Genomic DNA, 21,899 nt, shown 5'->3' on the forward strand with positions numbered 1-21,899 from the left:
TGAAAATCTTCCCCGGAACTAAACCAAACCGGAAACCCAGGAAAAACTTTTTTTTTTGTTTTCCATAGGCCGTTTTACGGATACGGCGGCCACAATGATTTTGCCCCCTTCGCATCCTATAATGCTCATTGAAATGATTTATTCTTTTATTGTGATAATTCTGCAATTACCATAATAAAAGAAAAAATATATATTATAGGATGCGAAGGGGGCAAAGAGGATATCTGTAAAACGGCCTATGGTCAAATGTTCAGAAGTATCACCTTAATTTTGCAAAACACCTAAGAACTCGTGATATGGCGCTACATAAATGAAGCATTATCTAATTCTACCTTTCTTTTTGAACTCAAAAGATATCATGAACAAAAAAGGACTTCCTTTAAACGTCAATTCTGAACGGAGTTTTAAAACAACAACGACGGCGTCACCAAGGACAAGGTCAATTGAAAATTCAATTTATAGTTGACTTACAAATCTCGCTAGAACTACTGTTTTCATTCAAATCTCCGTTTCGGTTGAAAAACTGATTATCGCAGACAGTGCTCGATTCAAAATAACAACTAATAACGCAGAATTTGAATATTACGCGTTGTTGTTTTGCTGAAGATAAAAAAATGTACAATTGCGTGCACGTGAATTTTGTGCACGCGCTGAGTCGCCGAAATGCTAATTACACCTTTTGAATAGCGTTGACCAGTGTGGCCTTTAACACCTTTATAAATATTACCGCCATTCGACGAAGAAAAAAATATTTGCTCAAAAACATGCATTCTATCCTAAAAAGATGCGCTGTCAGCGAGAAGCCTCTGAAATATACGAAAGTTGCCAAACAAAAATTTTTATCAACGGAACAATAGCTTGTTCGTGCATTGTGCATTATGTAAATTTCTTAGCCGTCGTCTGCAAAAAAAGACAGACACATACACGCAGTCTTCACAGACGGAATCCTGGAAGGTTAACAAGACAAATATAGCAGTATCCTCAAGAAAGAGACTAAAGGAAATCAAAACACCAGACGCTCTTTTGTTAACTCTCTCTTTTGTTAACTGCAGAACGTTTTTGTTACTTTTGTTGATTCGACAAAAACCAGTTCTGTCGAAACTGTGTTAGAAATAGTTCAACTTTCTCGATTTACTTCCGTTCTGGGAAATTTACTTCCGCTTAGACCTAAGAGCATGCGCAATAAAAACCGGAAGACCAAGGTTCTACCTGAAATCGACCTGAAATTGATCTGATCAATTCCAGTTTCCCAGAGTCCGTCCCGTACCGCTGACCGACATTGACGGACTCTGGGCTCGAGATTGTGGGTGATCCCCAAAGATCGCGAGCGACTGGGGACGAGGTAGAACGGAAGGTGGAAGATGGTTTTCCATGTTCTATATAAAAAGGTACCCGCTTAAACTCCATTCCATAAATACAGAGGGAATAATTATTCTTATTCAGTATACATGTAAGTACAGTCATATTCGGGACGTGCTTTTGACAATAAAATGGGTCAGCATGCAGCAAGTGCTTTTTTAATGGAAGGTGACATCAGTGTCTTAATATTGTAATTCCAATACACATACAGTATATTAACAGCAATATGTAGAGGTTTGGTTTGTATCTGATTTAAAAATCGGTTTAAAAATGTTGGTAAAAAACATATAAAACTGAATTTTCGGTAGCTCTCTGCTACCTTCATCAGAGTTAAAATTTAAGAGAGCTACCGAAAATTCAGTTTTATACGTTTTTTACCAACATTTTTAAACCGATTTTTAAGATCAGATACAAACCAAATTTTTATTATGTCAAACACTGATCGCCCTAATAACATGTAGAGGTTTGACTGTACTTTGCCTGCCTAAGGGATGAAAACTACGGGTGGACTCGTTTGAAAAGACATTAAAATATTGAAGTAAAAGAAACATTTTGTAACTGATTCGTTCCCTGTTGCCTTTATAATGAAAATCGTAATACGCCGTGTTCTGAAATGCTGCTTGTTTATGTGACTGGTTAACCATATCACGTGTATATCACGCACAGTCCAAAAGGGCAAACACCCTGCACGGACCACCACTTCCTCCACGGATGGACATTGGTGCTGCATACACTGTAAAACCCTTTACGGGCAGCTGTGCCATGTAGGCAAGATTTTCCAGGCCAGGGATGTTTTCTTTGCAGAGAATTTGATGGGTTTCAAACATTTTAGACTGCCCATAATCAATTGATGCTGTATCTATTCCAACCATCTTAATTTGTCTATTTTTGACCAACCAGCGAGAGGCATCTGGGTGTATACCTGCAGACAAAAACATTATTAGGTAATGAACGTTTATTCGTTTGTCTCACGATAGAATCGCTTTGAGATGTTGATCGCGACGTTTCGACTGCAATACTGCTAGTCTTCATCAGGCGATGAGGTCGATTGTTTACGCGTCGCTATTTATGCACGTTGGTTCGCTGTGATTGGTGCATTTCGATCCTCATTATTATTCCGACTAACAGATGGTGTTCCCTCATAGGTCCGCTTTGTAGTTGAACGGCTGTTATGCTTTCTGATCGTAGGTATCCATGCTTCAGGAATTTCAATTCCGCTATCTCTATTGATGTTATTAGAATGAAGTCTTATTTGGATAGCCTCTTTGACCCTGCGTGTGTATCGGTGAGGGTCACGATCGATAAACTTGACTTGATTCCATAAAGGAATATGCCCCGTTTCGTTTGCGTGCTCCGAAACTGCGGAGGTTTGTGTATGAGCAAGCCTTATGTCTCTGTCGTGTTCTTTTATCCTGTCTTGCATCGCTCTCCCTGTTTCCCCTATATATACTTTGCCGCATTCACATGGAGTTTTGTATACAATACCTTCTTGTTTGCCTGGTTCTAGGGCGTCTTTCGGTCGTACTAAGTAAGACCGAAGAGTTGTGTCAGATTTAAAGACGGTGCGAACGCCTTGTTCTTGTAGGCAGCGGCGAAGAACCTCTGATACACCTTTAATATAGGGTAAAACCGCAGTAGATTTAAATTCCTGCGTGGGTTCGTTGTTGGCTGTTGGTCTTGTGGTCTTAGTAAGTTTTCGTATGAACGAAGACGGATAACCGTTAGAAACAAGTACCGACGATAAATGTTTCTTTTCTTGAGAGATAACTGATGGTTTTGTTATGAGGTGTTTGGCTCGGTCATATAGACACTTAACAATACCACGCTTCACTGACTGAGGATGGTGTGAGTCATAGGCTAAGTACTGATCAGTGTGTGTGGGCTTTCTATATACACAGCTGGTAGTAAGAAGGCCGTTTGAGTCCCTTATAACTGACGTGTCGAGAAAGGGAATGCTGTTATCTTTCTCGGTTTCCATGGTAAAACGAATAGTGGGCTGTTGGCTATTAAGATGTTGTAAAAAGCCGTCGACTTGGTCTTGATCTAATATAGTAAAAGTGTCGTCTACATATCGCTTCCAGATCTTAGGTTTGTAGATCGCACTTGCTATCGCACGCTCCTCAAAATCTTCCATGAAGATGTTGGCTATAACCGCGGAGACAGGGCTCCCCATAGCGGCTCCGTCCTTTTGTTCGTAAATTGATCCATTGTATTGGAAATACGTGGATCGTAAAACAAAGTTTAAAAGGTCGGCAATTTGTGTAGGTGTTAGGCTTGTGCGGTCAGCAAGACCGGGATCGTTTTCTAGTTTGCGAAGTGCGGCCTTTACGGCGTCTTCGATTGGCACGTTCGTAAATAAAGATTCTACGTCAAATGATACCATGATTTCCTTTTCTTGTATTCTTTCATGGTGGATGGTATTCACGAAATGAGTAGAGTTGGTAACTGCATACTCTGATTTGCCTGTCAGTGGGGACAGGATGTCAGCTAAATGAGCCGACAAGTCATAAGCAAAGGTGTTTATACACGATACAATAGGTCTCAATGGTATATTTGATTTGTGTATCTTAGGCTGACCGTAGATCCTAGGCGGCTGTTTGTGCTTGGGCCTGATCTTGTTGTAGATAGTTTCTGATAGATGTCCACTTCGTTTTAAGCTAAGAAACTTCTCAGTGAGTTTACGGCTGAGTCGATCCGTGGGGTCTTTATTAAGAAGTTGATATGGACCCGTTTCGATTAGTGCCTTCATTTTATCATGGTAGGTGTTAGTGTCTAAAACTACACTTGCGCGACCTTTGTCGGCTGGTAGTATCATAATAGAATCGTCTTGTTTTAAGTTGTTAAGGGCTTCATGCATTTCCTTCGTGATGTTAGGCTTTGGTGGTTCAGCCTGTTGAAGGACGCTATTTACAACATCTTAATAGCCAACAGCCCACTATTCGTTTTACCATGGAAACCGAGAAAGATAACAGCATTCCCTTTCTCGACACGTCAGTTATAAGGGACTCAAACGGCCTTCTTACTACCAGCTGTGTATATAGAAAGCCCACACACACTGATCAGTACTTAGCCTATGACTCACACCATCCTCAGTCAGTGAAGCGTGGTATTGTTAAGTGTCTATATGACCGAGCCAAACACCTCATAACAAAACCATCAGTTATCTCTCAAGAAAAGAAACATTTATCGTCGGTACTTGTTTCTAACGGTTATCCGTCTTCGTTCATACGAAAACTTACTAAGACCACAAGACCAACAGCCAACAACGAACCCACGCAGGAATTTAAATCTACTGCGGTTTTACCCTATATTAAAGGTGTATCAGAGGTTCTTCGCCGCTGCCTACAAGAACAAGGCGTTCGCACCGTCTTTAAATCTGACACAACTCTTCGGTCTTACTTAGTACGACCGAAAGACGCCCTAGAACCAGGCAAACAAGAAGGTATTGTATACAAAACTCCATGTGAATGCGGCAAAGTATATATAGGGGAAACAGGGAGAGCGATGCAAGACAGGATAAAAGAACACGACAGAGACATAAGGCTTGCTCATACACAAACCTCCGCAGTTTCGGAGCACGCAAACGAAACGGGGCATATTCCTTTATGGAATCAAGTCAAGTTTATCGATCGTGACCCTCACCGATACACACGCAGGGTCAAAGAGGCTATCCAAATAAGACTTCATTCTAATAACATCAATAGAGATAGCGGAATTGAAATTCCTGATAAGATAAGATAAGATAAAAACTTTATTACCGTGTCTGTGTGTTTAGCCCTTTTGGACTAATTGGGGACAAAGCATGGATACCTACGATCAGAAAGCATAACAGCCGTTCAACTACAAAGCGGACCTATGAGGGAACACCATCTGTTAGTCGGAATAATAATGAGGATCGAAATGCACCAATCACAGCGAACCAACGTGCATAAATAGCGACGCGTAAACAATCGACCTCATCGCCTGATGAAGACTAGCAGTATTGCAGTCGAAACGTCGCGATCAACATCTCAAAGCGATTCTATCGTGAGACAAACGAATAAACGTTCATTACCTATCTTACACCACGATGAACAATATTCACATCTTTAATGACAAAAACATTATTGTTAGCTGAGCAAAAGCCAGTACACACAACAATCGTCATCTCTACTAGAAACCTCTCATGAATGCAACCAAGAGTTACAGCCAATCTGCTAACATCAATTTGGATACGTTATTGCCAATACATTTTTGTCACAACATTAGACTGTGCACAGCCCTCTATTTTTTCGTATTTTTTCGATCGATGAGCGCGGGAAAAGAACGTCGAGAGAATTGGACGCAACGCAAAACGGGAGGCGCAAGAGGGTGGCTGATTCTCTTCCTTTTCTGCGTTAAAAAAAGAGAGGCTGTGGACAGTCTATCACAACATCAGCAGCAACAGCAACAACAATAACAAAAAAAGCAACACCAACAAAAGCACCACCACCAACAAACGTTTTTTTTTTCTTATCTCACACCTGGAAAATGCAACAAGCTAAGGTCATCTGTGTCAGTTCCGAGGTACTTTTTCTTGTCTGGCCAATGTCTTCCCCAATTAGTAAATACCAACAATATCACATCATCAGGGATCCTTCCGTGCTTTTTTTCCCAGGCCTCCAAATCACTTGTCATCAGCTGGGCATCAGGGCTCTTGAAGAGAATTGAAAGAGTTTATGACAGTTACGTAAACGTAAATGTACCTAACAGCTAGCTGATCGGCAAACTGAGGAAGTCATGAATGAATCCATCTTGAAAAGAGGGAAATCTTGTTCCACTCCCACTTTTGCTCAGCCTCATTCACGTTTATGTAAAGAAGGGAAGAAAAACAGACGGGTAGGGTGTGTTCAATATGCACGCGTGGGAAAATTTGATGGCCTACAAAGTACTTAAGGGGGGAGACCCTTAACAACAAAATGGTTGCTATGGATGACTTCTAACCATCATATCTTTCTTGGGCACCATTAGGATCCTGAGTTTAGTTTTTGGCCATGTTTGTCCTATTGGAGGTTGCCTTCATTTTCAGTAGTCATGACCATATTTGGTAAGTCACGTGACCAGAAAACAAAACCTCTTAAAACCCACAAAGTTTACATTTTTCTTGGCTTAAATCAACACCACGGGTAGAGTGCATTGAGAAGCAAAATTTGTAGCATGGATTTGCTGAAATTTACATTATTTTTTAGGTTATGATGTCACAAAAACTTTATGACGTCATAGCTTTTCCAATATCGCGATTCAATGACTTTAACACAGGATACTAAGAGAAGCCAAGATATGACGGTTAGAAGTCATCGATGTTATTGTGTCTAGAAGAACTAGCTAGAACTCTAAAACACTCCTTAACGGGACGAAATTTTGATTTCAATTCAAAGAAAAGCGCTATTCATCTCTTTTTATGCTCTTTTCATGCTTTTGCATCATCATGTCAACTAAATTAATTCACTTAGGAGGCAAATTCATCAAAGGCGTGATTTTTTTCTTCCATTAGGTAGGAGAAGTGTTGGAAGACCAAGAGCAACTTGGCTTAAAATGGCAGAAAAGGAAAGAAAGCAGGAAGAGCTGGGGTAAAAAGTTGGGAAGGAATCGGTCGAGTGTTGTAATGGCAAAGAATCACTGAAGCCCTGTATGCCACCAAGACACTGATTAGATAGATGATGATGATGATGATGATGATGATGATGATGGGCATGAATAAGGGAAAGATGTTTATACCGTACTCCGACGAGAAAGGAATATAATAATCACACGAATTACATTTTACCTGGGCAGCTTTGGAGGATATATCTATCTTGATTGCAGGTCCAATGAGCCGATCAAGAGGAATTTCATGTGCTGTCCATTTGCCCTCAGCAAAGTGACTCGGCGCGTCGAGATGAGTTCCTCCATGTTCGGCGCCGCTTAGGTCATACTTTGAGTAGTAAAAACCATCATCAGTATAACCGTCAAACACTTTGGTATGCTTGAAGTTCAGTGAAGTGGGCCAGTAAATGGTCTCATTGTCAAAAGGATAAGAGAGCTCGATCCATTCTTGTTTCAGTGGTCCTCCCAGGACTGGAAACCAAAACAGTGCGCTGAACGCTAGCTTTATAACAAGAGTTGTCATAATTCCTGTCGAGATAACAGAAAATCCTGTTAAACGCAGCCATAGGTCTTATGGATAGTCGCAGTAATGGTTTACAAATTATAATGCAAATTGGGAACTATTGGAAATTCTGCTGAGTAGCTCCATTTAATAATCAAGTAGTCTGCGAGCAGGCTCCCAAGTGGGGCAGAGCGAAAACGATCGACCGATAGCCTGTCCTCAGGCTAATAATCAAGTGATTGGTTTCCAAAGAAACTGTTTTACTGCGTCAGCGTGCAGATCAGTGAAAGTTTTAGTTTATTTGATGAAGGTCTAACACTTGTAATATGCTCCAAATCCGTCCCAACAATGTCAATTTCATACTAAATTAAGTCCTAATCTTATAGTCATTAGTAGTCATCAACCGATATACTGACTTTTCAAGTAGCATGCTGTCAGAAGCACATTAAATGTTGTGATATTGTAAGCATAAAATAGATGTGTTAAGTGCAAAATTATCCAGGAAACTAGTTGAAACGTTCTTAAAGTCCAAACAGGAAACAACAACAATAACAGCAATCTCTAGCATTTTTTTCTAAAGGGCTATAAACAAGAGTGATATTGAAGCAAAGACCGATACAGCATAGAATGACTATAAATTTGGTCTACAATATCTGGCCAAACCAGTCTTCTTCAGGTACAACGAGAAATAATTTTCATTGGAAGAGGTGTACGTGATCACGGTATTCGTGTAATAAACGTAAAACTAATTTGTAATGCACCAGTCATTTGAAACCCCCGCCCCCTCCCCCCCCCCCTCGGGCATGGGCGGGGCATTCACTTTTTTGGCAAGTGAAAGCAAGTGAAGTCCCCGGCCCTCGGGAGAAAAGTGAATGGTGAACTCCCCCGCCCCTTTATATGATCCACACACATGGTAATTCATGTAGAAAACTTGTTATAGCCAAGCACAACAAGGGATGACAGTAAGGGATGATAAAAACGTTGGTAGCCGTGAAATGAACACATTGATTTCAGAGCAGCTAGGAATACATTTGCAAAGGCTCCCCGATGGACAAGGAAGAAGACGACTATTATTTGAAATTTCCAACTCAACTTTATATGGAAATGCAGGATGATATTACAATATGCTCTGTGTTTTTTGAACAGCTGGCTCTCTGTTAATGGATCTCTAAAACTAGAAACTTCCTATTACCAGTACATTGTATTCTAACTCCGGCAACTTAAACTATCATAAATGAATGTCTCCAGCGTCTTTAATTAATGCGCTATTATTGTCAAACTAACATTTAACGTAAAAGGAATTTCTCAAATCTTGCGGACAGTTTTTAGTTGTATTTCACTCAGTATTAGTAATTTATTCATCTTGAGCGAGTGGACATAAATAATGTATGCGAAATTACCATGTGCGAAATTACCATGTGATGTGCAAACCGCTGACCATGGAGTGAGTGCCCCGCTTATTCCACCGGTCTGGGATGCGAAGACCGTGATTTCTGGCGCATCCCCCGCATAGTGGGGGACCAAAATGGAGTGAATCTGAAGTGAAAGCCCCGCTTTTGCCCTGCTCATGCCCGAGGGGGGGGGGGGTGGTTGGGGATTTCAAATGACTGGTGCATAAGTGTGAAATTAAAGAGAACATAAAATAAAACCCTTTTTAGGGTTTAGAAAAAGGAGATTAACTAATATGTTTTTATTCCCTTTTTGAGTCTAATGCTTGCGTGCGCTTTGCGCATGCGCATTAGACTCTTTGTTATATGAAAAAAGCTGTTAGCAATCCCAAGGGAATGGTTCGGGATCGATAATTGTTCGCTGTAATGTAGAAAACAATGATCAGCTGCAAGAACGGACTCCGTACGGACACGCACGATTAGTTTCAATTAAAAACAGCCAATCAGCGACACGTGTTCCCACGCATAATTAAAAGTTCTTTCTCAAGTCACGATTATTCAACACTTGAACAGGACGAAATAATTTTCCAGTTAAGACATTTGTAAGCTTTTTGTGAAAATAAATCTTCGTTTTCAGTTCAGTTAAGCACTTGTGTTTTCGTCTTGCTTAAAAAGCAAGACGTCTTTGAGAAAAAATATTTCGACGGCGACTCGCGTTTATTTACACAATGCGACCAAATATTTATTTTGTTTTAAAAAATAGAAAACTTTACCTCGGTTTTTGTATTTAAGTCATTCGAATTTTGACCAATTTTTTCTTTACAGTGCAAACAAAAACCTTCAAAAATAAAAGATGTACATGGATAAATGTAAATCAAGTTACGCGACTAAATCAAAATGCGTTTGTTTGGCCGCTTTGCAGTATTACTATTCACTATTACACTGTCCCGGCCTTTGCCATACACTGAAATCGAATTTCATGCTTTTACGACTCTCAGAGATCTTAAGTTCTTCTTACAGCTAGAAAAATCATAAAATGGTTACATTGATATGGAAGTGATGATTCGCGAAATTTGTACATCATGATAAACAGTCTTCGCTCCTGTGTATGGTAGCTCGATAATAATTGCCTAGTTTCCAGCGTTCAAAAGGTCATCATTATATTGACGTGAGCATTTACACCCGTTTTTAGGAAAATCTGTCACTAAGTGCTTATAGTACAATGGAGTAACAGTCACTATTTCAAGTGCTTTTATTGCAAAATCTGTTTCAAGAGTCATCATCAAAATGGTGAAAAATCTGAAAGAAAACGATGTGAACTTCTTCAACCCTTGTTGTAATGAACATGCTTTTTGTAAATCGTCACGCAATCTTGTCCAAATGTTTAATCGTTTCTGCTTTTACGGACAATACGGAAGAAGTAACATCAACTCCTGTTCATACTTTAAATTTTGTGAAGCATATAACATTTATGACTGTTTCGTTTTCATCCATAATCATCCACGATGCCCCTAGCTTGCTATAAGCATTTTAAATTAAACTCCCGAACACAAACCTCTAACCAATTTTAACCGGCTTACGAAAACCGCGCAATCTGTATCACTATGCCATACGGCATTAGACTCATGTCACCCTTGGTGACCTATTTTTTTTATTTTAAGCCGATTAGGTCACTATTGATCTAAGGTATACCAGCAGGATTATCGTCCGCGTTTGCTTGCTTTAACATTTTATAAACAAGACACCTTGTTCATACGTATCGTAATATCGTGTTACGAATGTCACGCTATAATTGTCGAGCAATTAACCAAAAAATTTTAAATTTTTAAAACTTTGTTTTAGCAAAAAAGCTTCGTCGAGCTCCTTGTAGGTGGCCAGACTCGAACTGTGCCACGAGTAAAATCTTGCCACGGAAACTTGTTTTCTTAAACGCACACCATTATACCACCGAGGAAAATGGCCCAGTCTTTAATTTGTCACTATTTTTGGATTTATTTCCTTGTTTGATTTAAATACGATGTGGTCGACTGAAATTACAATTACATAAAGGTAAATTACTAACAGCGAGGAAAGCGGTTCTACACGCGAGACGCGAATAACAAAACTAGCTATGTACATCACAATTTGGTGATCTAAGAAAACAAATAACTAAAACAATCGAAATTAATTGCTGATGAAATAAACTTACTCACCAACGTTTCCACGTTAAATCCTAACTTTGTCCTTATACAATTCTTGTTTTAGCGATTTCTGATTCTTCGATCTAGCTATAGCCTCTTCACACACGTAACTGATCTGATCTTATGGTGCTGTTACACTGGTTCTTGTAATGAAACATACCATCGCGCGCCTATATGGCAGCGGTTACACTCCTTGTTTGAAGAAGGTCAAGGATAAATTGATTTGTAATTACTCTGAATAGTCTGCAGCTGCAGTTTTTAAAATCAAAATTGTCTTTTAAAACAGGCGCTATAAATGGAAAGTAAAGAATTAACTCTGAGCGTTAGTCCTAGAAAGGAAATAGGGGACCACAGACACCACACCGCAAAGAAAAATTCTTTGACCTCGATCGGTTGTTTTCGAACCCATTTCCTCCGAATTAGATTATCGTTCAGGCTCTCCTGATTAACCTACGAACCCAGACGTAAGTAAGTTAGGTGGCAATTCGTGGCAAAGTAAAGCAGCGGTTTATTTAACCCATTTCACCTCTAGTTCGTACTTGCGCAATATTGTGACACGTAAGTATGAGGGTCTATGAGGTTATTCAGGAGAAATATTCGGGAGTAACACGGCCAAAAAACACACATGTTGCTTGGCCGGTTATTCTCAACTAAAACGTTTTTATATATAACGTTTTTATATTAAACAGCCGAATGTTAGCCTTGCTCATCAGTGAAAAAGCTCATCCATATCATATTCCAGTTCTTCTTAATAGACAAGAAAAACCAGCTAAACTAATTTTGCACGCTTAACCCGGGCGCTTTACAAAAAGACACAGCTTCACATAGTAATGAAATGTTGTTATGTTCTTATCTATCTAGTAAAGGAAAGGAAGACAGTTCTTAGCCTAAAATACTGGTTATGGCAATAAAACATTTGTACTTACCAAGCCGTGTGCTCTAAGACCGATGGAAATCTATCTTTAGGGTGACAGCTTGTCACGTCGGGCACGCAATGCTTACATGGTCACACAACGCTTACCGAGTCGCACAAGCAAAGGCTTTGGAAGGGTACGTTCTTTCCCAGTTTAGGCCTTTCGTCGCTCTCTCGTCTTTAAAGGAGCAATGTCACTGTATTTTAGGTCATTTTTTTGATTAATTTCAAATTGAAGAAAACCTCAAAATAATAGTCGCGTAATGTAGAAAAACAATAAAGGAGTAATAAAAACGTGAAAATAACCAAGAATGGTTTTAACTGACGAAGATTCAGACAGATTACAAACGACAAACTTGAAAAAACTAGAAAGTTTTTTTCAAGATGGGTTGTCCGTGACGTAGTCCCTTTAAGGATAACTGATAACTACAATTTTTTTTTTGATAACTATCACTATCGTCACTAGCTTTGTCTCACACTACTATTCTGAAACTAGCCGAGGAGTGTTATTTTGCATAACCTATGCATGCACAAGTATTAGTCTCTAATAAAAAAGCAAAGGAGACGTTTTCAAATTCTGGCCTTTTGTCTTGCAAAAATCGCTAAACAATTGCTTACAATTTGCTCTCCCTTCAATATCGACTTCAACAAGATAGCAATATTATTACTAGAAATAGTTGACACTAACAACGCAGGCTAACACTTAAGTTTACTAATAGTGTTGAGATACGGTTTCACTTTATTTCCACTTTAATTTTTGTGACATTGAAAAATTCGATTCTGGACACTGGTAAACAGACAGGTGCGAACAAAATTTACTTATTTCGATATTGTGTGAGTGAAAGAAAGAAAGAAAAAAAACCTCTGGAACAAGAAAGGCCCTAGACTTGCTCCAAGTTGCTCATTAGTTTCGCAGGAGACCGCTGGATACGGAAACGGAGGGCGCGCGCGGGCATGAGAAAAAAAATGGCGGAGGATTGTGGCGGAACGAACGACTTGTCTCACCTGCAGCGCGCCAATTCTGAAATGTGGCGTCACCGGTGGATTTTTCCACCGGTGACGCCATCGAGATTATGTCAATCATATTGTATTGCGCGCAAACTTACTGAGCGCGCTGTGCCCGCCAACTTAGCGCGTGCTGCTCGCGAGATAAGCTTGCGTTTAACTTCTTACCTCTTGAGCAGACTTGTTTCCTTCTGACATCGGCAGTTTAAACCAGTTTTGGAACAAACATTACAAATGTCTTCTTTTGTGCCTGTCTCTTTTAAATCTTACAGAAATGAGAGAGCCATCAAGGGCCTTGAGTATGACTTCCCACAAAAAAGGGAAGAAAATCGTAATTTTAACACACGCCACAGCTCGCTTCGGCTGCACACGGCACACGAAACTGACGTCAACACGATAAAAGAAACCAACTCAATGCACACGAAATGATGCAATATGTTCGTGGCAAAAAAACGTCAGCTAGAATCGATTTCCTGCAAGTGACACAAGTCGCTCGTTCCGAGCCATTCCTCGGCAAGTATCATTTGTTTTCCTTCGCGCGCGCGTTCACAGAAATGAATCCCGCGTGATCTCTCGTGCGCGATTTCAAAGACGATTTTACTCAAGTGGTCTTTCGCGCTTGATTTCAAAGCGATTCTATTTAAGTAACTATAGATGCAAAGAAAAACGAGCGACTTGGGGCAAGTCTAGAAAGGCCCTGATAGAGGGTGTTATGTTATCCCTTACCTCAATGATTATTTCAACATTTATCCCTTATCCCTAAAAAAAGTGAGTAATTCATTATCACTAAAACCCATAACAAGGCCTTTCCAGAGTATCAGGAGAATTAACTAAGAGTACTACAACGAAGTTGTTAAAACTAGTTTTCTATAGATACCGTGGGAAATGTGGAGTGCCGTCCCGAAAGAGTGGAAGCGGGGACACCCATATGAAACGCACGAGAATGCTCGTCCTCGCGCGAAGGTGTGTAATCTTCGGATTCTGGTCTCACGAATGGTGTTCTGGGCAAAATGCAAATCTCGTTTACAGTTGCACGCGATGAAATATAGAAATATACGGCTTAAAAAAAAAACGCACCCTCAGATAGGTCCGGGATTTAATTCAAAATTATCGAGGAGCATCCCTCTTTGTTTCATATGGTGCCGCCAAGGGGTGGGGGTGGGTTGGTGGTGCAGTTAGATAATAATAATTATAATAAGCATAGCACACCAAAGTAAGTGGTTAGTGACGGACCATTAATGTTTTGAGGGGGTGGGGTAATTACCAAAAAACTCCTGCGCAGAACTAAAAAGATCGTGTAAGGGGAGCCACGAGGAAAAACAAATAAGAAAAATCTAAAAAAAAGATTGCTCATCCTGAAGGTCACAAAATAAATCTTGCCCAGAAAAAGTGCCCAACCCCCACCTCCCCCCCCCCCCTTCAAAATAAAATAAAATAAAATAATCATCATAGACCATCATTGGTATCTCAGTATTTTATTTCCAAAGTGTCAGTGATACATCATTGACAATCTGACACTGAAACAAGCATTAAAACCTAAAACAAGTATAATCAACAATAGAGTCTGTAAATGACTCAGTGAAACACGCTTATGCTGTGGGATAAGAGGTTAGAACCATTCCTTGATTGTGAAAGTTGATGGTTTTTATCATGACTGCTTTCCCATCAATATTGCAAGTGCAGTCACCCGGTTCTCCAAAGAAGCATGCCGTGTACAGCGCCATCTCAAAAGCAGGGCTTGTTCCCACATAGAAACTGCTGCCTGGTGGCTTGTTTGCACCTTTCCACGAAAACGCTGCGTTGATGAATGTCGGCTGCGATAAAAAATGCAATTTTAGTTTTACTCTGTTGTTTCTCTCTCCAGGTGAGTAGTTACAAGAGATCATGCCCTTCCTCCCTACTTATCAGTCAGGTTAGGTCAGTAGGGAGTTTAAAGGCAATTCGCTAAACAAATGATTTACGAAAGTACAATAGCTTACTTCAAGAAAGAGTGGTGACTTAGGTCGAGAGTCTCGGCGCAAGCGCTGATGGGTTTCTTGGGGCAGGGAGGGAGTGGAGGGGGGGGGGGAGGCGTAGTGGGTGGAAACAAACAAGTATTGTGGCATGGTTCGCTGAGGGGCTCGTTAAATGCAATGGTGATTTCATGGTTTATTTTCAGTCAAACGAAATGTTCTTTTTCGCGTTACTTTGCATGCTAGCAGCGGAATGTTTCAATACTGCTCTTGCAATTTCTCGAGAAAAATGCCAAGCTCCTTGTGAGTTTTAAGGAGTTTCATAATATTAATATCAATTACTTTATTTCGAAATATTATGGATTTATATTTATGTTTTATTCTCATCTATTTCGTCAATGTTTCCCGAAAATCTCATAAAAGAAATTAACTTTATTAGTCATCAAGCGTTACGTGTTTCATATCTTATTTCTGTAATCTTGTAGCACGCACACAACATCAACAACAACACAAATAAACAAACAAAAAAAATAAATGGAGAAGACAATTCGTCTTCTTGAATCAGTTTCTCGATTATTCCTTAACATTTATACCAGGAGCACATGCAGTGTTACCTTTTTGGTTGTGTCAACAACATTCTTTGGGGGTGGTGCGTAAGTCAATCTTCCTGCTGTCTGCTCGATGTGGAACTGGTACCAATTGTGAAGACCCTTAACAACCACATTGCTGCCTTGAAGGCCAGTTTCACCTGTTGTGAAATTGTTAAATGTTTCATACGCGAGTTAACACTCCAGCCTTTCCAAAAGACGGAATACAGAGACAAAAATGCCTCACCTAGTATAGTTTCTTATAAACGCCTCCAAACTGTCCAGGGCTTGGTTTTTATTTATGTGAAACACGACTTTTTTACATTGTACATTGCTTTTTTATTATTTTACTACGGTCAATTTTGACCATATAAAATCAGCAGATAAGAAATGGACGAAGCGTTTTAACATACACCTTATTCGATGGTTTACAGCGCGACGCACCATACCGGTACCGTGGCCACCCAACAAACTTTTTTACAAGCGTTTTATCGTAATATCATTATCAGTTTGACGAACACGCCGCCTTGCAATGTTGAATACGATCAAATGGATACTTTTTAAATCGTATTTATCAACAAAACAAAGTGAAAACGTAAAATATTGCAAGATGACACTTGTAAAAAAGTTTGTTGGGTGGCCACGGTAAGGCGCGTCGCACTGTAACATACCGCGGATATTTAGTGAGTTGCGTCTCTCTCTTATTTCCTTAACCCGAGTGGGGGGATAGGGCCGGTAGCGAATTGCGTAGTATTAGTAAAATCGAGTAAAGTACGAGTAATGAGCGCAATGTCCGCGTGTATTAAATGTTAAACCATCGAATAAGGGATTGATTATTCCACTATCATTTCAAGCCTACAGAACGCATACAAGTAGAAGTTTGGATCGTTTCGTCCGACCATTTTGTTGCTCCGCTTTCCGCTCGTATTTTTGCCTTTTCTTCAGTGTATTTGCGGCTCATATTTTGCGCGTGCTTTTGACCTTATATGGTAAAATGGCATTTTCGTATTCAATATTACTTTGCAGTGTCCTATATACTTGTGGTGCAAAATTTAGCCAGGTCGGCTTGTTAGGAAGGCTGTGGCCGGGTTTACTATTCTATACATACAGGGTATTTTACAAACGTCTACAAAATAGTCACGCAGAAATTAACAGTCAATAATATCTAATTAAAGCTCTATAAGTGACGGTAAGTTCTCTTTACCAACGAATGTGTGTTCAAATCCAGAGTAATGAGGTACGCCGCCTCCTTTGGCATATTTTGTGAACCACATGGTCTTCAGTATTGCCTTGAATGCCGTTAAATCCTGGAAACATTCAGTAAAAAAAAAAATGAGAAAAAAAGGTAAAAAGGAAAACAGTATAACTAAAGAAGCAGTGCAGTGGAGAATTCTTAAAACACCACTGGACGAGTAGTTATTTATATATTAGTGTATCCCAAGGATATAAAATAACTGAGGTTAGTCTGGTCTATTTCTAACTCTTGCTTGGGCAGCTCTGTTTCTGACGCTAAGCCTGATTGAATTTCCTTTTTACAACTTACATCGACTCGACCGCGCAATCGAAGATGGAGAAGGTATGGGTACCCTTTGTCAGGTAAGGATACCAGGCTGAACGGTTAACTAACATAACGAACATTTCTGTTAAATGTTTCGTTTTTCAGCAAAGCGTTCTTTGTGTAAACAGCTTTTAAATCCTTATTCTTACGTTTAACAACTCCCTTTAATGGATTCACTGCAATACCACTTCGTTTTTTAAAATTAAATAAATAAGAACATCCCACCTTGTCCGAAAATTAGACGTTCCCTGGCCGGGGTCAGTGTGTTTATGTTGTGTTCTGGGCAAGACACTTCACTCTCAAAGTGCCTATCTCCACCCAGGTGTATAAATGGGTACCATCGAAATTATGCTGGGGGGTGGGGAGGGGGGTGTACCTTGCGATGGACAAGCATCCAATTCAGGGGGGAGCAGAAATATTTCCTAGCGGCTTTTTGCTACAGACACCAAAAAACTATAAAAGCTGCGGCAATATGGACCGCAAGGCTCGAGTCTTCCCTTTATTTATTTTTTTTAAAGTGTATCTTTTAGTTATTAACTTGCTAAGTGTTCTGTAACATCTTACCGCAGCTGCGGTTTTTCCGTTTGCCTTCAAGTACTGAAAGGCTTGATCTATAGGACCACCTGGGACGGCGATGGTGTTTATAAAATCATCTTCTTCGTTGATCTCCACTGGTTCGGTTACTTCCGGCTTCAGCTCGTCTGGAATGTAGTTATCTAAAAGAGCTTTTAAAGAAACAACCAAAGATTGAAAAGAAAGCAGTTACCGGCTTTAAGCCCTGGGCTTATACAGCTTTGCAAGGGGTTTTGGGTGGGCTTAATTATAAACGGAGAGGCTTATATCCGGGGGAGGGGGGGGGGGGAGATATATCAACAAACTCAACACACATATTATGCTGGGTCCAGAGATCAAACGTTAAATTCTGGGCCACATTGGTGGAAGGTTATCCCCGCTCTTCCAACTTGGTTGATCTTGGTTGACCCTGTTGTTTTATCGACAGCGCTACGAGGCCGGATTGGACCTAGTCGCGGGTTATTTCAAAAAACTGGCATTTCGTTGCAGGGATACGGGGAGCGTGCAGTTTATTAAAACTGACTTTTACTAACAGTTAAATATTTTCATTTTAAATCCATGGTAATTTAAAGTACTGAAGATAAATCCTCAAAAAAGATACTATAAACCGCATACCAACCAACGATGCTAAGAAAGGAAAAAAAAAACATAATTCTACATATTCTCTTACAATTAATCATCTTACCTTTGAACTTGGCGTACACCGGCTGGTTAAGTTTGGCCTGGCCTGTTGCAGTTAAAGTAAACAGCTGCGTCGCCGTGTTGGACGTGTCCACTGTTAAATCAGTTCCCATAACCATATTACTGCCAGCTGCATCCCACATGTTTTGGCAAACACCTCCTAAATCACGACGAACTCGAATTCCACTTTGTTTATGAAAACAAAAAAGTTACGCAGTGTCAATATAGTTTGAAATTTTGGCGATAACATTCCACAGCCAGGGTAAAAGTGACGAAAACAATTTTGTCTAATGGTCATTTTCCAGTAAAATTTATTTCTCACTACAGCGCTAAAAATATATATTTCAGTTCCTACCATAACTTTATCTTTTGGGGAATTACCCCCTTACATCAATACCACCTTTTTTAACACCTCTGAAAATGAGTCAGATCTCTTAATCATCTAGTTGATGGTATCTGGCACAAATGTTTTCTAACCTAACTAACATCGGTCACATTACTGGTACCTGTAAAGAAGAATATGCTTATAACTGGTGTCTGGACACCTTAACACTGAGTTTCATTCATGTGCAAAACCTCTATAGCTATTGAAAAGAAAATTGGCTCAAGAAAAAGAAACTAAATCTTCGTAACCTATAGCTAGAAACCAACAACAGCCAATGGATCGATGCCTTTATCGTATGACTTTTATGTAAATTTATTTTTTTTTAAATTCGATGGACACACAGTCCAAACTAATATTGTCCTTTCCAAACAAACCATTCAGTATATAATCAAACAAAGAAAGGGCCCTAAATGATATTCGCCAAAACAACATGGTTGCAAATATTCTGGTGTCATGTACCGGCAACTGGACACTAAAACGGACAAGAAAAAAACCAGCATCTGTAGAACTGTTCAGAATTTCTTCAAAATATCCACCTTTTTATATTGATTAAACTGTTCTTGAATTTGACATGAAAGCGACGAACAGTTAAGTTTAAGGAAACCTGTAGCTTCCGAGTTTTAGTAAAACCAGCCGGAAAAAGGAATTTAATTTTAACAGCTATAATGGAAGTCAATAAACGTGTTGGTCTTTATTGACAAAAAAGTAGATGCCTGGTCAAAATATCAGGGTGATTTTTTTCAATGCCTTGTCATGGAAGTGCATAAAACCTGACAAAGAGCGAAATTCAACGATTGTGGTTTATTCCATTCTAAAGAAAAAATATTTTAAGGAGGAAATCTGGAATACGTACCGTGCTTGAATCGATGATACGAACAGCAAACAAGCAATCAGTGACGTTGCCCACATTTTGAATAGTCTTCTAGGCAGTAAAGCTCTGTTCCACTTTTGACAGTTATAACACGACTTCTCTTGGAAAATGTCAGCATCAACTAAGGTTCAACAATTTACGGAAACTAAAGTACCATACCCGCCAGTTCTCCAATTGGCTGAATGGATATCTGACCAACAGCCAGAAAACAATACACCACAATCTAACAAATATTTTACGCTACATAGAGTAATCATTGTAGCGTAAAACATCTTATCGATTGGCTGAATGGTTAGAAACCAATAGCCTAAACCTAACACCCTGAAACCGTAATCTAACAATTACTTACAATTTTTTTTGCTAAAATGATTCTTTTTCATATCGCCCTATTATCACTTACCCCATCTAGACTTCTTCTGTAACTCGTGTTTTCTCAATTCCTATAATTAACGGACCATTCCAGTAAAGTAAATCACCTTTTTAATTTCGCCACCAAAAGCCCGGTGGAGTCCTGAAAAATTATGGTCGTCGCATTATAATTAACAAAGGTTGCCTACAGGGCAAAAAGTGGTAAACGTTTCTAGGTGGTTGCATAAACAAGGTGACTACAAGGGCGGGCTTTAGCCTGCACTGCATTTTTTAAAAAAGTGAACGTGCAATGATGGTTTAATTTACTTTTTAAGGTTTGGTTATCAAGCGCTAAGTGGAAGTATCAAATATGAAAGTGCTGTCTATTAATTCAAGAAACTCGTGACAAAAACAACGACAACAAAACAACGACAACAACAACAGCAAAAGTGACCAAAAAATGTTTGCAAAGAGTGCTTTGTGCTAGAATAAATAACAGGAAACAAAATGTGCAAGTCTCTTAGTCTTTCATATATCACAGCATAAAAATAGGAATTTAGCCAGAAAACAATACCATGATCTAAGAAATATTTTACGCTCGAATTATTACTTTATCATCCCTTGTATCTCATTCTTATGAACCCGGCGATTGTCTGAATGGTTAACAAGCAATAGCTTAAACCCAAACGGCCCGAAACCGTAATCTAACAAGTTTTTAATTTCGGTAAAATATTTTTTTCAACTAAGCCACTATTAGTATTTATTTTTTTCTATAACCTTTTTAATCCCGCCACCAACCGTCCAGTAAAGTGGACACCTGATGAAGTTAGGGTGGTCGTATTTATAAAGGTTGCTTACAGGGCAAAAAGTGATAAAAGTTACTAGGTGTTTGTAGTCTCTTAGTCTATTTTATATATCACAGCATGAAAATGGAGATTTAGCTTGAAAACAAAACACCATAATCTAAAAAATAATTTACGCCTGAATTATCACTCTATTAGCACTTACCTTTCATCAAATTTCATTCTTCTTGAACCCTGGCGATTTGCCTAATGATTAACACTGACAACCGATAGCTTAAACGCAAAGGCCCGAAACCGTAATCTTACAACAGTTTCTTGCTTAAATGATTCTTTTCCAGGAAGCTTAAATTTTCTGTACCTCGTTCTTTTTTCAGTCGTTGCCTATAATTAAAACACATGTCCAGTTAAGTGGATCACCTTCTTAATCCTGCCACCAAACGCTTAGTAAAGTGGAGTCCTATTATAAGTTAGAGTGGTCGTATTAACAAAGGTTGCTTACAGGGCAAAAAGTGATAAAAGTGGCTAGGTGCTTTTATAAACTAGGTGGCTTAATGGTTAGCAACCTAGACGGCGCAGGCTTTCACTTCAATTTTACAAGAAGTAAACTTGCAATTATTGTATAGTTTATCTATAAAAGTTTGGTTATCAAGCTAAGTGAAAGTGTTAAATACGAAATCTACATTATTGCTGTCTTAAATTGTTTGTAAATAATGCTTTGAGCTGGAAGAAAAAACAAGGAACAACATATGACAGTCTCTTAGTCTCTTTCATATATCACAACGTGAAAATAGGGATTTAGATAGAAAACAGCTTACAAATATTTTACGCTAGAATTAATACTCTATGCCATTATTACCTTCTTAATCCTACCACCAACCGCCCAGTAAAATGGAGACTAAATTTACCTTAGGGTGGTCGTATTATAAAGGTTGCTTACAGGGCAAAATGTGGTAAAAGCTACTAGGTGATTGTATTAACTACGTGACTAGAAGGTGGGCTTCAACTTCATTTTTACAAGAAATGAACATGCAATGACGGTATAGTTTGTCTATAACGTTTGGCTATCAAGCTAAGCGAAAGAATCAAATACGAAACCCACATTATTGCTATCTACTGATTTGTGAAACTCGTAAAAAAATACAACAACAACAACAGCAAAAATGACCAAAACATATTTGTAAAGTGCTTTG

At 39.3% G+C, this 21,899-nt stretch overlaps 2 protein-coding genes across 3 annotated transcripts; both read right to left on the minus strand.

Annotated features, from left to right (window-relative positions):
* Positions 1–1,766: 1,766 nt before the first annotated feature.
* Positions 1,767–11,988, minus strand: LOC144632883 (isatin hydrolase-like). Of its 2 annotated transcripts, none has more exons than XM_078491638.1 (4): positions 11,960–11,988; positions 7,145–7,491; positions 5,862–6,033; positions 1,767–2,281 (listed from the first exon to the last, which is right to left on the minus strand). In XM_078491638.1, the coding sequence occupies exons 2-4, from the start codon at positions 7,484–7,486 to the stop codon at positions 2,016–2,018; spliced, it is 780 nt and encodes a 259-aa protein (XP_078347764.1). In that variant the 5' UTR covers positions 7,487–7,491; positions 11,960–11,988; the 3' UTR covers positions 1,767–2,015. The 2 variants fall into 2 exon arrangements, with proteins under 2 accessions (XP_078347764.1, XP_078347765.1); XM_078491639.1 differs by lacking the exon at positions 11,960–11,988 and adding an exon at positions 11,046–11,131.
* A 2,433-nt stretch (positions 11,989–14,421) lies between these two features.
* LOC144632965 (uridylate-specific endoribonuclease B-like) lies at positions 14,422–19,986 on the minus strand. Its single transcript, XM_078491720.1, has 6 exons — positions 19,541–19,986; positions 18,307–18,488; positions 17,613–17,773; positions 16,695–16,797; positions 15,518–15,651; positions 14,422–14,765 (listed from the first exon to the last, which is right to left on the minus strand). Exons 1-6 carry the CDS (start codon positions 19,594–19,596, stop codon positions 14,541–14,543), a joined length of 861 nt encoding a protein of 286 aa, XP_078347846.1. The 5' UTR covers positions 19,597–19,986; the 3' UTR covers positions 14,422–14,540.
* Between the last annotated feature and the right edge of the window lie 1,913 nt (positions 19,987–21,899).

This window comes from Oculina patagonica, chromosome 12, assembly GCF_052425735.1.
Source record: "Oculina patagonica isolate OP01 chromosome 12, crgOcupat, whole genome shotgun sequence".
Lineage (NCBI taxonomy): Eukaryota > Metazoa > Cnidaria > Anthozoa > Scleractinia > Oculinidae > Oculina > Oculina patagonica.

Bases quoted from the DNA above. Each gene is read 5' to 3' on its own strand.
- LOC144632883 (XM_078491638.1), bottom strand. From the start codon at position 7,486: ATGACAACTCTTGTTATAAAGCTAGCGTTCAGCGCACTGTTTTGGTTT. The intron at 6,034-7,144 runs GTAAAATGTAAT...ATTCTCTTCAAG, and splicing joins TATCCTCCAAAGCTGCCCAG to AGCCCTGATGCCCAGCTGAT. The intron at 2,282-5,861 runs GTGTGAGATAAG...TTTTGTCTGCAG, and splicing joins TAGCTTGTTGCATTTTCCAG to GTATACACCCAGATGCCTCT.
- LOC144632965 (XM_078491720.1), bottom strand. From the start codon at position 19,596: ATGTGGGCAACGTCACTGATTGCTTGTTTGCTGTTCGTATCATCGATT. The intron at 15,652-16,694 runs GTAAAGAGAACT...ATTTCACAACAG, and splicing joins ATTTGAACACACATTCGTTG to GTGAAACTGGCCTTCAAGGC. The intron at 14,766-15,517 runs GTAACACTGCAT...TTTTTATCGCAG, and splicing joins TTGTTGACACAACCAAAAAG to CCGACATTCATCAACGCAGC.